The sequence below is a fragment of the Dermacentor andersoni genome, chromosome 7 (genome assembly GCF_023375885.2).
Source record: "Dermacentor andersoni chromosome 7, qqDerAnde1_hic_scaffold, whole genome shotgun sequence".
Classification (NCBI taxonomy): domain Eukaryota; kingdom Metazoa; phylum Arthropoda; class Arachnida; order Ixodida; family Ixodidae; genus Dermacentor; species Dermacentor andersoni.
The window spans coordinates 122529479-122544298 of record NC_092820.1 but is presented as its reverse complement, the minus strand read 5'-3'; the positions used below and the strand labels follow the sequence as shown (position 1 = coordinate 122544298).

General features: G+C 45.1%; 2 protein-coding genes across 3 annotated transcripts in view; one reads left to right on the top strand and one right to left on the bottom strand.

The window, feature by feature from the left end:
* The first annotated feature begins 5922 nt into the window (after positions 1–5922).
* Positions 5923–7077, top strand: LOC126533914 (uncharacterized). Its single transcript, XM_050181133.3, has one exon. The coding sequence runs from the start codon at positions 6159–6161 to the stop codon at positions 6927–6929; it is 771 nt and encodes a 256-aa protein (XP_050037090.2). The 5' UTR covers positions 5923–6158; the 3' UTR covers positions 6930–7077.
* A 3144-nt stretch (positions 7078–10221) lies between these two features.
* Positions 10222–14820, bottom strand: part of Actn (alpha actinin) — a 109112-nt gene continuing 104513 nt past the window's right edge. For both annotated transcript variants that reach the window (XM_072289311.1, XM_050181110.3), the window contains exon 16: positions 10222–13803. In XM_072289311.1, coding sequence (XP_072145412.1) covers positions 13645–13803 — 159 coding nt within the window. In that variant the 3' untranslated portion in view covers positions 10222–13644. The remainder of the gene's footprint in view (positions 13804–14820) is intronic.

Genomic DNA, 14820 nt, shown 5'->3' with positions numbered 1-14820 from the left:
CAAGAAGCAGGCTGGAGACAAGTCAGTGGGGGAATATGGCATAGGCTTTAGGAATAGCAGGGGAGAGTTATTAGTAGAATTTGCACAACAGAATGATATGCGGATAATGGATACCTTTTTCCGCAAGCGGGTTAGCCGAAAGTGGACGTGGAGGAGCCCAAATGGCGATACTAGAAATGAAATAGACTTCATACTCTGCGCTAACCCTGGCATCATACAAGATGTGGACGTGCTCGGCAAGGTGCGCTGCAGTGACCATAGGATGGTAAGAACTCGAATTAGCCTAGACTTGAGGAGGGAACGGAAGAAACTGGTACATAAGAAGCCATTCAATGAGTCAGCGGTAAGAGGAAAACTAGAGGAATTCCGGATCAAGCTACAGAACAGATATTCGGGAAGAGGACCTTAGTGTTGAAGCAATGAACGACAATCTTATGGGCATCATTAAGGAGTGTGCAATAGAAGTCGGTGGTTAATCTGTTAGACAGGACACCAGTAAGCTATCGCAGGAGACGAAAGATCTGATCAAGAAACGCCAATGTATGAAAGCCTCTAACCCTACAGCTAGAACAGAACTGGCAGAACTTTCTAAGTTAATCAACAAGCGTAAGACAGCTGACATAGGGAACTATAATATGGATAGAATTGAACATGCTCTCAAGAACGGAGGAAGCCTAAAAGCAGTGAAGAAGAAACTAGGAACAGGCAAAAATCAGATGTATGCGTTAAGAGACAAAGCCGGCAATATCGTTACTAATATGGATGAGACAGATGTGTGGCTGAGGATTTCTGTAGAGATTTATACAGTACCAGTAGCACCCACGACGATAATGAGAGAGAGAAAAGCCTAGAGGAATTTGAAATCCCACAAATAACGCTGGAAGAAGTAAAGAACGCCTTGGGAGATATGCAAAGGGGGAAGGCAGCTGGGGAGGATCAGGTAACAGCAGATTTGTTGAAGGATGGTGGGAACATTGTTCTAGAAAGACTGGCCACCCTATATACACAGTGCCTCAGGACCTCGAGCGTACCGGAATCTTAGAAGAACGCTAACATAATCCTAATCCTTAAGAAAGGGGACGCCAACGACTTGAAAAATTATAGGCCGATCAGCTTACTCTCCGTTTGCCTACAAAGTATTTACTAAGGTAATCGCAAATAGAATCAGGAACACCTTAGACTTCTGTCAACTAAAGGACCAGGCAGGATTCCGTAAAGGCTACTCAACAATAGACCATATCCACACTATCAATCAGGTGATAGAGAAATGTGCGGAATATAACCAACCCTTATATATAGCTTTCATTGATTACGAAAAAGCATTTGATTCAATCAAAACCTCAGCTGTCATGGAGGCATTACAGAATGAGGGTGTAGATGAGCCATATGTAAAAATACTGAAATATATCTATAGCGGCTCTACAGCCACCGTAGTCCACCATAAAGAAAGCAACAAAATCCCAATAAAGAAAGGCATCAGACAGGGAGATACGATCTCTCCAATGCTATTCACAGCGTGTTTACAGGAGCTATTCAGAGACCTGTAGTGGGAAGAATTGGGGATAAAAGTTGATGGAGAATACCTTAGCAACTTGCGATTCGCTGATGATATTGCCTTGCTTAGTAACTCAGGAGACCAATTGGAATGCATGCTCACTGACCTGGAGAGGCAAAGCAGAAGGGTGGGTCTGAATATTAATCTGCGGAAAACTAAAGTGATGTTTAACAGTCTCGGAATAGAACAGCAGTTTACGATAGGTAACGAGGCACTGGAAGTGGTAAGGGAATACAGCTACTTAGAGCAGGTAGTGACCACGGATCCGGATCATGAGGCTGAAATAACCAGAAGAATAAGAAGGGGCTGGGGTGCGTTCGGCAGGTATTCTCAAATCATGAACAGCAGGTGGCCACTATCCCTCAAGAGAAAAGTGTATAACAGCTGTGTCTTACCAGTACTCACGTATGGGGCTTACGGAAAGGGTTCTGCTTAAATTGAGGACGACGCAACGAGCTATGGAAAGAAGAATGATGGGAGTAACGTTAAGGGATAAGAAAAGAGCAGATTGGGTGAGGGAACAAACGCGGGTAAATGACATCTTAGTTGAAATCAAGAAAAAGAAGTGGGCATGGCCAAGACATGTAATGAGGAGGGAAAATAACCGATGGTCATTAAGGGTTACGGACTGGATTCCAAGGGAAGGGAAGCGTAGCAGGGGGCGGCAGAAAGTTAGATGGGCGGATGACATTCAGAAGTTTGCAGGGACAACATGGCCACAATTAGTACATGACCGGGGTAGTTGGAGAAGTAGGGGAGAGGCCTTTGCCCTGCAGTGGGCGTAACCAGGCTGATGATGATGATGATGAAAGTAGCCAGTAAATGGGAAATATACCTGGAGAAAAAGTCGATGGTACAAATACTGGTGCAAGCAAAGATAAAAAGTGAAATTGAACGTGGGTTGTCAGAAATTCAAGAAAGAAATGGGCATGGGCAGGACATGTAATGAGGAGGGAAGATAACCGATGGTCATTAAGGGTTACGGACTGGATTCCAAGGGAAGGGAAGCGTAGCAGGGGGCGACAGAAAGTTAGATGGGCGGATGACATTCAGAAGTTTGCAGGGACAACATGGCCACAATTAGTACATGACCGGGGTAGTAGGAGAAGTATGGGAGAGGCCTTTGCCCTGCAGTGGGCGTAACCAGGCTGATGATGATGTCAGAAATATGTGAGAAAAAAAAGGCCGCACCTAGAATATTTTGGAACCACATAAAATTATTAGGCAGGAAGTCAACAACAATATAGCGACATATCCTAGACGAAGATGGAAACAGGCTGGAAGGGGAAGCGGCAATAAATTACACCCGGAAAGTAACAGCCGAATCTTTCCCAGGTAATGTTGTATTTGAAGACAAAAAGAGCATGAAAGAGACCCAGGTGGAAAAGGAGCTGGTGCTGAAACATTTCAATTGGAAGAAAGCCGAAGAGAAAATTTCTAAGCGCACAGCCGCAGGGCTAGACGAGGTTCCCATTAGACTGATTAATAAACTAGGGCCAAAACGTAAGGAAGTTCTGGTGAAAGCAGTGGAAAAAACTTTAAAAGATAGACGAATACCAGACAGTTGGCAACAAAGTAGAATGAATTTAATTTATAAAGGTAAGGGGGAGAAAGATACAATCCACTCGTATAGACCGTTGACCATTACATAGGTAATATACAGGCTAGCAATGCAGGCAATCGAATTAAAGCTGCAAGCACGGGCAGAGAATAATGGCATTTTGGGAGCACTTCAGAATGGCTTCTGAATAGATAAGTGTTTGGATGATAACTTATTTGTTCTTACTCAGTGTATTGAAATATCAAAATTAGAAAACAGACCGTTATATGTGGCCTTTTTAGACATTACAGGAGCCTATGACAACGCAGACCGCAACATTTTGTGGGGTATTCTGGAAGGGGAAGGCTTAGGTGACGATTGTCTACAGCTTTTGAGAGAGAATTACCTAGAAAATACCGTTTGCGTTGAATGGAAAGGGATGAGGAGCGAAGAGAAAGTTATTATCAACAAGGGACTGAGGCAGCTGGCGGTGCCCTTTATCCCCATTGCTGTTTATTATGTACATGGTGAAGATGGAGAGGGCGCTATAGAACATTGATTCACAGCGGAGGAAGAGAACTAGGAAGCTTATCAGCAAATATGCGGCCTGTAGGGTGGGCAACACAGCAACAAAGAATGTCAAGCGGAAAGTCGGAGAGGCTGAAATAATCTCGTGGGTGGCGGCAATGGAAAAAAAAAAAAATACCTGCCATGAGTAACTACTGAAGATGATGTACTATTAGTTGCAATTCACAGAGTTCTTTTATCAGTTTTCTTTGTTGCGTTACAGAGTTGGAAACTTGATAGTCTCGTTTTTTGAATATTTTCAATTTTATGCCAATTTTTAATAAAAGATTGCTGCCTAACTCGAAAATTCGAAACCAACAGCCACTAGATTTTAAGTTTTCCTTTTAAATGCAACAAACCTCGTCAAATTTGGTGCAGCGGTTGCCGAGAAAAACGAATTCTCCTAATGTAAGCTAAGTAACTTGCTTTGGTTTATCCGTTTTTGTGTTTGTTTCTCTTGCGTTATTTTATTCGTCTTATTCTGCTTTATTGTTATCATTCCCACATGTACTGTTGTTCCCACTGCTGCTGCCATAAAACAGGTTTTAGGACAGACAAGCTGCTAACGCAGCTTTTTTCCTCAAGACCTGTCCATATTCAAATGTTTGTTGTACATGGGAAATGAAACACTTACATGTATTTAGATAGGAGCACCCGAACTAAAGCTTCCTCTTAAGTGCAGTGTAGTACATTGTAGCTTATGCGCGTCCTCTATTTTTTTTTTTTTTTTTTTGTAGGTCATGCGAGAAACCGGTGGTAACTGAATCAGTTCAAGCGGTTGGCTGCTTTCCACTTGGTGCACAATTTGATTTTCCGACAAGAAAACAAGCCGCGGGAAGACTAGTTCTCTTTCAGGTATTATACTTTTAATTTCCCGTGAAGAGAACACTACAAAAGCCCGCGGGCACTTGGAAGCGCTTCGTAGAGCGATGAAAACTTAAAATGGCACAGTGAAACCAGTATAAAACAAAGAAGGAAAAAAAAAGTCCATGAAATATCTAATCAGAGCGCCAAGATGCGTCCGAGACCTCGGATCTAGCGTATCCCCTCGCAGGCGCATCACCACCACGGACTTGGTGACGACACGGATGGACTCGAACCCAAAGGCGCGCTTCCATTGGTCAGGCCGTCGTCGTGCCAAGAAGCAAAGTTGGTCTCGGCCGTCTTCCGCTGATGGTACGCCGTCGTCCGCTTCTACTGCGGGCGCGACTTTGGCTGCGCCAGCAGTTCGTACTTGACGCGAGCGCCTTGTTGAACGCGTCGGCGACCCTGCCGAGCGTCAGTCTGCTTTGCATGTATATGGGGACGTTCGCGAGCTCCTCGTCGCTCAAGTAGGCTGGGTGGGCGCTGTAGTTGGTGTAGAACCGTCACCGCCTGCCGGTGTCACCGCCCACTCCGGTATCCGACTACCGACGAACCTGCATGGTTGCCCCGAGCAACGCCGCCCTGCTGCTGCGCTGTGAAAAGCTGTTGAGGTATTCGGCGAGCTGGAAAGGCCCGTCGAAGTAGGCGAGCAGCTTCGCTTCTAGCATAGACTTCCTAGCTCGTTCCTTTCAGCTGTTTGTACGGCCCGCAGAGTTTGTAGGTGCGCCGCTGGTGTTGGTTGACCTTCCGCAGTTTCGCCTGCGCGTGCTTCGGGAAGTACGCGCCGTTGGCCGAAACCTGGGTCAACCTGGGTAGACCGATGCGCAGGCTCCTTCTATATATACCTGTTGGTCTGGAATGCCGCAGGTGAACCAGCGTGGGACGGGAACGGCTGCAGCACGAGCTTGGACACTCGGCGATGCGAAAACGACAAATGAAACATTCGGGCACGCGCGCCGGTATTTGAATGTTGTTGGCAAGCTGCAGGTTATCGCTAAAGTTATGAGGGCGCTGCTAAACAGCCAATTTTCTTTATTAGGTTTTGAATACGTGGAGTTGGTCATAGACTTTCATACAATAATAATGTTGGTGTCCAAATCTACGCTCGATAGTATAGCGTCCTCTGGATCTAAAATTCAGATTTAAACGCTATATTTTTGCTTGTTGAACGTTGAACGCTGCGAAAGCGAGATCCGAAAACACGTCATAACATTGGGTTTTTAACACTACCCAATAAGCCTACATATAGGACAGATATACACGTTTGAAAATGTAACTAAAACATTATTATTTAAATATTCTGCTATTACATACGCTAAAAGTGAGTTTGGACATTTCAGGTCTTATGACGTAAGAAAGAAAATTACCTGTTCAGCAGCGCCCTCATAAGTTTTGCAAACGCCTGCAAACTGTTCGCGATTGTCGAACAGTTGGTCGAGCAGCGAGGCGGCTGCTTCAAATTTAAGCGCGCGAGCGCTACATCTGCATTTCGCATCGTCCAGCACCTAAGCTCGTTCTTCGGCTGTTTCCCCCACAACGGTGGTTCCCCTGCGACTTCCCCACTACGTCGAATCCACATCTTCGCGCAAGCGCCCAGCGGTTTCGGGAGCAGCACACACCTAGAGCGTCAACATGACCGACGAGTATATAGCCCACCTGCACAGACGGCTCGACGTGCTAAACCTGTGCGTCAGCCTGGCCAAGATTTCGGCCGACGACGCGTACTTCGTGAAGGACGCGCAGGCGAAGCTGCAGCTGACCAAGGAACACCAGGGGCGTATCCGCGAACTCGGCGAGCAGTACCAACAGGCGAAGGAACAAGAGGCGGAGCTGCTGGCCGACCTCGACGTCCGTCTGCAGCTCGCCGAGTGCCAAAAGTCGTTCCTCGACAGCCTTCCACGGCGGCCAGCGCCGCAGCAGGACGTCCTCGCTCGGGGCAACCAAGGTAACGGCTCGTCGGTCGCCGGCGTGGGAGGCGGCGACAGGCCGCAGCCGTCGTCGCAGCGGCAGGCTGCTGGCCCTCGGTCCTGCGCCAACTGCATCGCCTACCTGAGCGAGGGCGAGTTCGCGAGCGTCCCCAAGTACATGAAGGGTCGCTTCACGCTCCCCGCGCTCAACAAGCTCGTCGACTCGTTCAACAAGGCGCTCGCTTCTAAGTACCAGCTGCTGGCGCTGCCCAAGTCTCGCCTCAAGGATGCCCAGTGGAAGCGGGTGACCGCGTACCACCAGCAGGAGACGGCCGAGACCAAGAGGCTCTGCTTCCTGGTCGACGACGACCTGACCAAGGGAGGCGGGTTCGAGTCAACCCGCGTCGTCACCCAGTTCATGGTGGTGATGCGCCACTGCGGGAGGATACGCGAGATCCGAGGGCCCGAACGTATCGTGCGCTATGTAGCGGTCTGATTGGACTTTTCGTTAACTTTTTTTGTCTCCATGTTCTGTACTGATTTTAGTCTATTTTAAACATTTTATATATGTACGAAGCGCTTACGATGGCCTCATGGAAACGTGTTCTTCACACTGAGAATAAACAATGAGCTTCGATCTGTAACGGCGGAAAATTCAATCGCACTGGCGCAAAAAGTGAAAAATAACTTGCGATTCCGCCAGTCGATTCTCGCATGGCCCAACTTCTCTCAACTATAGTCTGTAAATGGAAGCACGGCCATGCCCACTATCTCGGTTTCAACTTTCAGAGAAACCTTGGATGCATCTCGCATTGTCACCACTGAAACGTCACTGAAAGTGGAGAAAGAACAAATTCTACTCTGCTCTTTCTCTTTCCAGTATCCGGACCAACGTACACGCATAAATGTGGCAATCGAACTGGCATTTTCATCACTGTATCCAACCTAGAGCCAGTTGGTTTCCACGTAGCCTCAGACTGCAGGAACATCTCAACTTGAACAAGTCTCCTTCTAGAGGGTACGGGTTCATACCTAGTTGGTTGCTCGCTTGGTTGAGGGTGAAATGGCGCAACCATCTACACTGGGCAGCCCAAGATTTGGGTAGTAGTAGGGGACAAAAGTGAAAAAAGAATATTGTAAAGAAACGTTAACAGTAAATGAGTAAATAAGCATAATGAAGGAATACGATACATAAAGCTATATGTACAAGTATAGAAAGATCTTTAAGTGAAACCTTTTTTGGCAATTCATACACATCGCTCTATGAACTTAACTACCACCTTACCACAAGGGCAGCTCCATATAGTCTCGTGCATTATGAAGCGAATGATATGATCAGGTTAGTTTGTAAAGATAGTAAGCACAGGTACAGGGACCAAAGAAGCACAAGGGTACCTGGGGAAAAGCGTGCGCCACTGTAGTGCTCGTTGTAAAGGTGCTTTCAGACTTCTTGGGAAGCTACAATATTAATGCCAGATTACAGTGCCAATGTCAGCTAAAAAGACTTGCCCTTTGACTGGCAGGTTTTGCAGAGGACATACAAAATTGTATAATTCTGGCAACTTCACAATACTGCCACAGTGGACAGGTAGCACAGGACAGGCACCTAAAGTAGCTAGTCTAATAAGTTCTACCAAGCTGTCAAAACTGGCAGCCCTGTCTTTCTATCGCAGTGCACTTTTCAAAGTGCAGCGGACAACTGGAGTAATGGATTGTTCTGAGCAAAATGCTTGTGACCCACTTTAATTAAAGGGGTAACATTGCACACAGACGGGGCAGAGTGAAGAACAGGACACAGCACTGATTGACATAAAGTTGTCATGTGAAAGGAGGTGTAGGTGTAGGTGTGATGGCCTTGTACAAGTCCTTCAACCTCACCTCGGGGATGTTTACAAGTCGCCTATATTTTCCAACATGCGCTACACTGGTGTTATGAGAACCATATATGCAACAATCCACGAAAGATTTGACCGAGGCCTGTGTACTGTTTACAAGAACTGCTTCACAGCTTGATTGATTGAAGTTCATTGATTTCTTTTAAAAGAGAGCTTCATGTTGCTGGTTGATGCTGTGGTGGGTGGGAAGGTTGCTTAGGCTGAAAGAAATCACATCTTGTAGACACTGTCAGCTGTCTCAGCTTGAACTATTCTGCGGCAAAAAAGCAGCCATCAGCACGTGGCATTTCCTCGTGTTCCCTGCACGGGCCAACCAAGCCCACTGCTGCTTAGCTTTGGCGACATTTGGAATCCTGGTGAATTGAGCACAGCTTAACCGATGACCTGGCTTTTGCAAAACACGTCCAGACACTGACCATGAAAGGGCCACTGATAAGTGGCCCCATCTGTGCTGTGGGCTATGGGGGAACACCATACCAGAGGGGTCTGGATTAATTGTTTAGTGGCACATACTCGATGCCTGTATCAGAGCACTCTGGTGGCACTTCAGGGGACACCTAAGACAGCGTGTAAGCTTTACTGCGAGCTTATTAAGCAAGCTGCAGTGGGGACACTGCAGCAAGATTGTTGCTCGCACCTGCTTATTGTTGCAACAACAAATCAGTTATGCAGACTTCCGCAAGGTGGAAGAAACTTTCATGAAAGTGAGAACTTTGTTGTCCACCCGCGAGTAGCATGAATGCTAGTGTAGTGCAAGCAAGACAAGGACGTAGAAGAGAACATGAACACACAGACAGTGCCTGCGTTCATGTTCTCCTCTCTGCCCTCGTCTTGTTTGCGATACGCTGCAATTCCAAGATGACTGCCAAGAAGCCCGCATTGCAACAATAGTAGCATGGAGCTACAAAGCGAACCCACGCATGTTTCTCAGACAGAAATTTTCACAATTAAAGGAATGTCTGACTTGGTCCCGGTATCAAACCCAGGACCAAGGCCTTTTCGAAGAAGTTGCTCTACCATCCGAGCTCACCGGGAGGCTAGCTCTTTAGCTTTACGATGCTCTTGGGTGGATGACATCTTTCTCATTCATTATCCCAGCAATGCCAATTTGCAGGTGTCTTGCGCGACTTTGGGAGAGTTGATTGCTCCAAATTGACAGAGCGAGGATGGCATAATTTTGATAGCATTGGGTTCCCTGAACACATACATATAAATACAATATCGAGCAAAAATTCTGAAACCCCAGACAATTATTTTTCTGCAGCTTGGAATGAAGTGGTGCAATGCTTTTGGTGGTGAAGTGGTGCAAATTTTTGCTTGCAATGGTACATGCCCCCTGTTGGAATGCAGCTGGGAATCGTACCCTCGACCTTTTACTCCACAGCAGGCCATCACAGCAGCAGAGTCATTGTGGTGGGTTATAGCCACACAATAATGAAGGGCAGTGCGGTTACTCAACTTCACCTAACCACGCTAAATTTTAATGTTGCTACTGCAGTATTTTGTACAAGTGCACATCTGATTGTGTGTTCTTCACATTTTCATCACGTTTGTAGCCGCTTAGCTCGTTCTTTTACAATAACATAGCAAGCTTTGCCTACTGATATAGTACTTGTTCAGAAATATTTGAGCGTTCTCACAGTTTTTCTGCCATGTCTACATATTTTATTTTTGACACTTATGATGTGCACTTACAGCTACTATGACAACTTGCATAACATGCTTTCATGCTTGCTTAACAAAATCGCACCCATTAGTAAATAAACAAATAACTATGGATGCAACCATCCGAGGTGGGTGGAGAACAATTCTGCTCATTTCTTATCGCAAGAACAAGCTCCAACGCACAAAACACACACGCACACACACAAGAAGAGAAGCCAGAACAGTATGTTCAAACACTGTTTTTTATTCATTACAGCCAGAAAAAAAAAAAAACCTTTTTCCAATTCACAGGCGAGCGACGATATGTGGTGTTTGTGATGTTCCACAAATGTATCTCGGCACATTTCCCCCAGTACCCAGGCCAGTATGTTTTGTACGAAAAAAAAAAAATAATGTTCACACACTGTCATTCCGGAACAGAAACAGACTTCCTTCCTTTTTTTTTTTTTTTTTGTTCAGCGGGTAACACACAACCTAGAGCAACGCAGAAGTTACGTACGATCGAGACAAGAAGAGTCAAAGTGCGAGTTGTTCAGCTTCTCTGACATAGCAAAAGCTTGTGCAGTGCGTCGTCTAAGGAAAAAAAAAAAAAAAATGTCTTGCATTGTCCCGTCAAACGAATTCTGCGCTTGGCAACACCCACTGCAATGAGGCAGTTAAAAGTACTGTCTACATTTGGCACCTCGCAGTCATGAAGCACAAACAACACATTAAGAAACAGACACGCACAAACACTTTACGCGCAGTCGGCAATTACAGTACAAGCGTCTGACAAACCGCGACTCGACACGCCGCAGACATCCGTTTCTCGTCGATCTACCTCTCAACTACACGGAGGAATCTACCACAGAAACTCCTCCAAAGTCCGAGATCTACCCAGAAGTCAATTTTAATATGCTAAGAAGTCAATTTTAATATGCTAAATTTGTGAAGAAAGAAAAAAAAAGAAATACTAAAGTCATCTGGCTGGCACAAATTGGTAGCCAAATCCAAAGCCAGTCAAATATAGAACAATACTGGCAACAGGATTGCATAGTTGGCACGAATGGACAGGTTCCAGTAGTAGACGTACCGCTTGACATATTTTGCGCTGTTTTCTAGGTGAGAGAGAATAATAGTTTAAATGCACTGGAAACTTGCAAGTCAAACTCTTGCATGTGCAAACTTCACGACAAAAGAAGTCAAATGGTGCGTTTTGCAGTTTTTTAGGCAAATTTCTAGATCAACACACTTTAATCGCTAGGTCGCGGTTGTGTGGATACCATATTCGGTTTTATCGCTTAGCAGAAGCGTTGCAACCGACTTCTCAAGATTATTCTTTGCAAAAAAAAAAAAAAAAAAAAAAAAAGATGTCGCTGACAGACAACAGTCAATATGGGTTGAGAAAATACTTGCACATTCACCACACAGACACGCGCACACACAGAACATACCAAGAAGTATAACGTTCACACATACATACACACACACAGACAACCAGCCCGGTAGCAACGCGACCCGCTTCACAAGACCCCAAACAAAAAAATCATTAGTATGTAATCTATAGAAGTGCGTTCATGGCCGAGGAAAAAAAAATCTAGATTCGAGACTACGACGTGGTGGGTTCTAAAGAGGCTCGCCTGACAATCGCTTTGGACGTAGGCACTGACGGCTGATGACAGGTACGGCACAACACACCTCGCTGCCGACGCCCCAACGTCGTTTCCCTTCTTTCTTTTTTTTTTCATCTCCTTTTCAGCATTTAAATATATGTGAAGTCTCTAGACTAGCTCTGGGAGATTATGACACCCAAAGAAAACTTTTAATAGAGGGAGAGAGAGAAAAAAACAAGGGACAACAGTAAAGAAACTGGAAGCTATCGTTTGAAGACAGAAACAAAAAAACAAAAAAATGAAACGCCGTTTTTAGCCGCACGCACGGGAAAGGCGATAACAAAAGTCCTAACCAGGTGTTGAAGAGAAGCGAGGACTGCTTGAGCAAGACAAGACTCGGGACACTGTTCCGTTTTGGTAATTATCAATTTCAAGCCGACAATTTCAAGATGGCAAACAGATCCTCGGAACAGTTAAAGCACAAGAGCTTAATAGTGCCAAATTTACAACGCTTCCGACCAAAAATAAAGCGATGTACATGTGGACTGCAGCATTTTAAACAAATTACGTATTCAGAAACTGCGACACAACACGTTTTACAGTTTCTACCCCAATGCCAGAAAAACGCAGACACATTGACAGCTCTGCCAGCAATGGCAGGAAGGTTGATGGCAGCTTGGGAGGGGTCAAAATGGTGTCATTTGTCTCACTAACAAACTGTTGGGTTTATTAGTTTGTTAATTAGCACCTCGACAAGCATGCTCCCGACTCGCATGCTATGTTGGCAGTATAAAAATTGGTTACCACAACGACTTCTTGGGCTCGTGGCCGAAGAGTTGTGCCGCGCACGACGATAGAAAATGTTTGGGCTTGGTCGGGAAGACTAAGAAGAGGTGTAGTTATTTTTTTTACTTTTTCAGTGATTGGTAGAAACACGAGGCCGCGGCTTTGTCTACGTAAAAAAACGTCGTCTCACGTGCTTGACAAAGAATAAAATAATAATAATAAGCCTATTTCGAGATACATCTTGTGCCAAACAAAGACTTGGGAGAGTTGAAGGGGCAATGCAGAAGTCGGTCATTCCGCATGTTCTCAACGCTTTTGACTGAAGCTCACAACCTCAAAATCACCGAAAACTTTGGGCTTGAGCGACAAAATTTCGCTCCGCTGTAAAATGCTCGGCAAAGAAAGAGGTAATCAAGAAACGAAGAGATAAGAGTCCAGAACATTTTTTTTTTTCTAGCACAACCAAATTCTGCAGAATCATCAGACTGTGCCACTGACATTTAGAAGCGCTCAATTTCATCAGCTTTGTTCTACACAAGCATTAGGTTGCACTGGTGTAGTCAGAAAGTGCGTTTCACCCTGGGATATTAACCTCAGTCTCCTAGCGGTCATGCATTTGCAAAACTCGCATTTATGGCTCTCACGGTGCAGCCCTAAAACGAACTGCAAGCCCAGAAGATCCCCATCTTCCCTAGGTGATCCCTAGCTTTCATATCACCACAGACAATAACACTGTCATCCTATCTGTCCGGGCACTGTACGAGTTGGAACCGCTGGTACCACCTTCCAACTTTCAGCCTCAAGCCCTTGCGAGTCTGCATAAATTTTGTCCCTTCCATGGGACTGGAGACTCCAGATAATGGCAATTCAAGCGATCCTTCTTTCATGCTGTGGTTTGTACCTCTGAACCCACAGTGACATAACACCAATGCAAACGTCAACCTGCCTTGGGCAAGGATAACAGAATGATTGTCCAAAATACAAAATAAAATAGCGGAGAGCCGATTAAGAGTTCCCAGCCACTGACGTTGGCTCATAGCCGACTTCAGAGTGGTTTAAGCCAAACCTTCCATCAGCGGCAATCGGCTTGTAGCCTGTCTCGAACCGGCTCATTTCACGTCTTTCCTGCACTGCCCCCTGCCACAAATTCCTTCCAGTACTCGCAGGAGGGAGGAAAAAAAGAAGTTTTTCTTTCCTTTTCGTTTTTCTTTTTTTTCGCCAACAGAGAGAAAAGAAAAAAATAAATAACAAAGCAAAAACGTGCGACAGTCCTCTAGAGATCGCTCTCCCCGTACAGTGCTGTCGAGAACGACATGTAGTCCAGCGCTCCGGGGACAGCGCCATGGCCCTTATACGCAGCCATGCGTCGGATGCAGTATTCCGCCTGGTCCGGCGGAAGTTCCCGGCGAAGCTCTTCCGCAGTGATGTATGGCTGCAGGGAAGAAGACAAGCATTTGTCTCAAACACTGAACCATTGTAAGATCATCTGCACGTCCAATCCAGCTATCTATATTCCACGGAACTGTGCTCGATGGCCGTGTTCAACCTCTCTAAGAATGCCTGTCACTGTAAAAAAGTTACCATTGTTAATGTATCGATAAGAAAAGCCAAACAGCTCTGTTTTCTAGACATGACTCAGCTGGTTGGTGTTGCTGTACATTAAGAGGAAGAACTTGGATGCCATCTATTCAAGCACATGTAAAACGCAGAAATGCTTTTCCGAGATAACCTCTTGGCCGATTTTAATTAATGTTGTTGCATTTGAGAGAAAAAACATGTTAAATTCTAGTGACTGTCTGAAGCAGAAATTTCATTTAGGACCGGAATATCTTTTACACGAATTGCCGAAAATCGGTAAGATTGAAAAGATAGAAGCGCAAGGTTTACAAATTCGTAATTCTGCAGCCAGAAAAGATATTGCAGTTCTGTAAACTTTATCCGTTAGAATATCCAAAGTGGACAAATTTGATATAATTTATATCTTATGCAAATGTGTTACAATGTCTAGAAAGGGCCTTGCAAAAGTCTTATTCACATATTATTGGTGTGTTAGCGACCATGTATAATATATGAATTTTGTCCACTTTAGGTGTACTATTGGATGCAATTTATAGAATTATGATATCATTTTTCATTGCTGATTTACAGAGTTGTAAACTTGATAGTCTTGTTTGTTGAAAACTTGCAGTTTTCGAGATTTTTTTTTTTTCCCGAGACTGACGGCTTAAATCAAAAATCCACTTCCAACTGTCACCAGATGTTAACTTTTCCTTTGAGATGCAACAAACCTAACGAAATTTGGTGCAGTGGTTGCCGAGAAAAACGATTTCTCCTTTCCCATGCATTTATACAGGAGCCTTCAAGCTAAAGCTTCCTCTTGTAAAACAGTAGACAGCCCTCGTGGTATTTGAGGACCCAGCTTTCAGATCAGCACAAACAAATAACATTG

Excerpts from the sequence above, each read along its gene's own strand:
- LOC126533914 (XM_050181133.3), top strand. The coding sequence starts at position 6,159 with ATGACCGACGAGTATATAGCCCACCTGCACAGACGGCTCGACGTGCTA.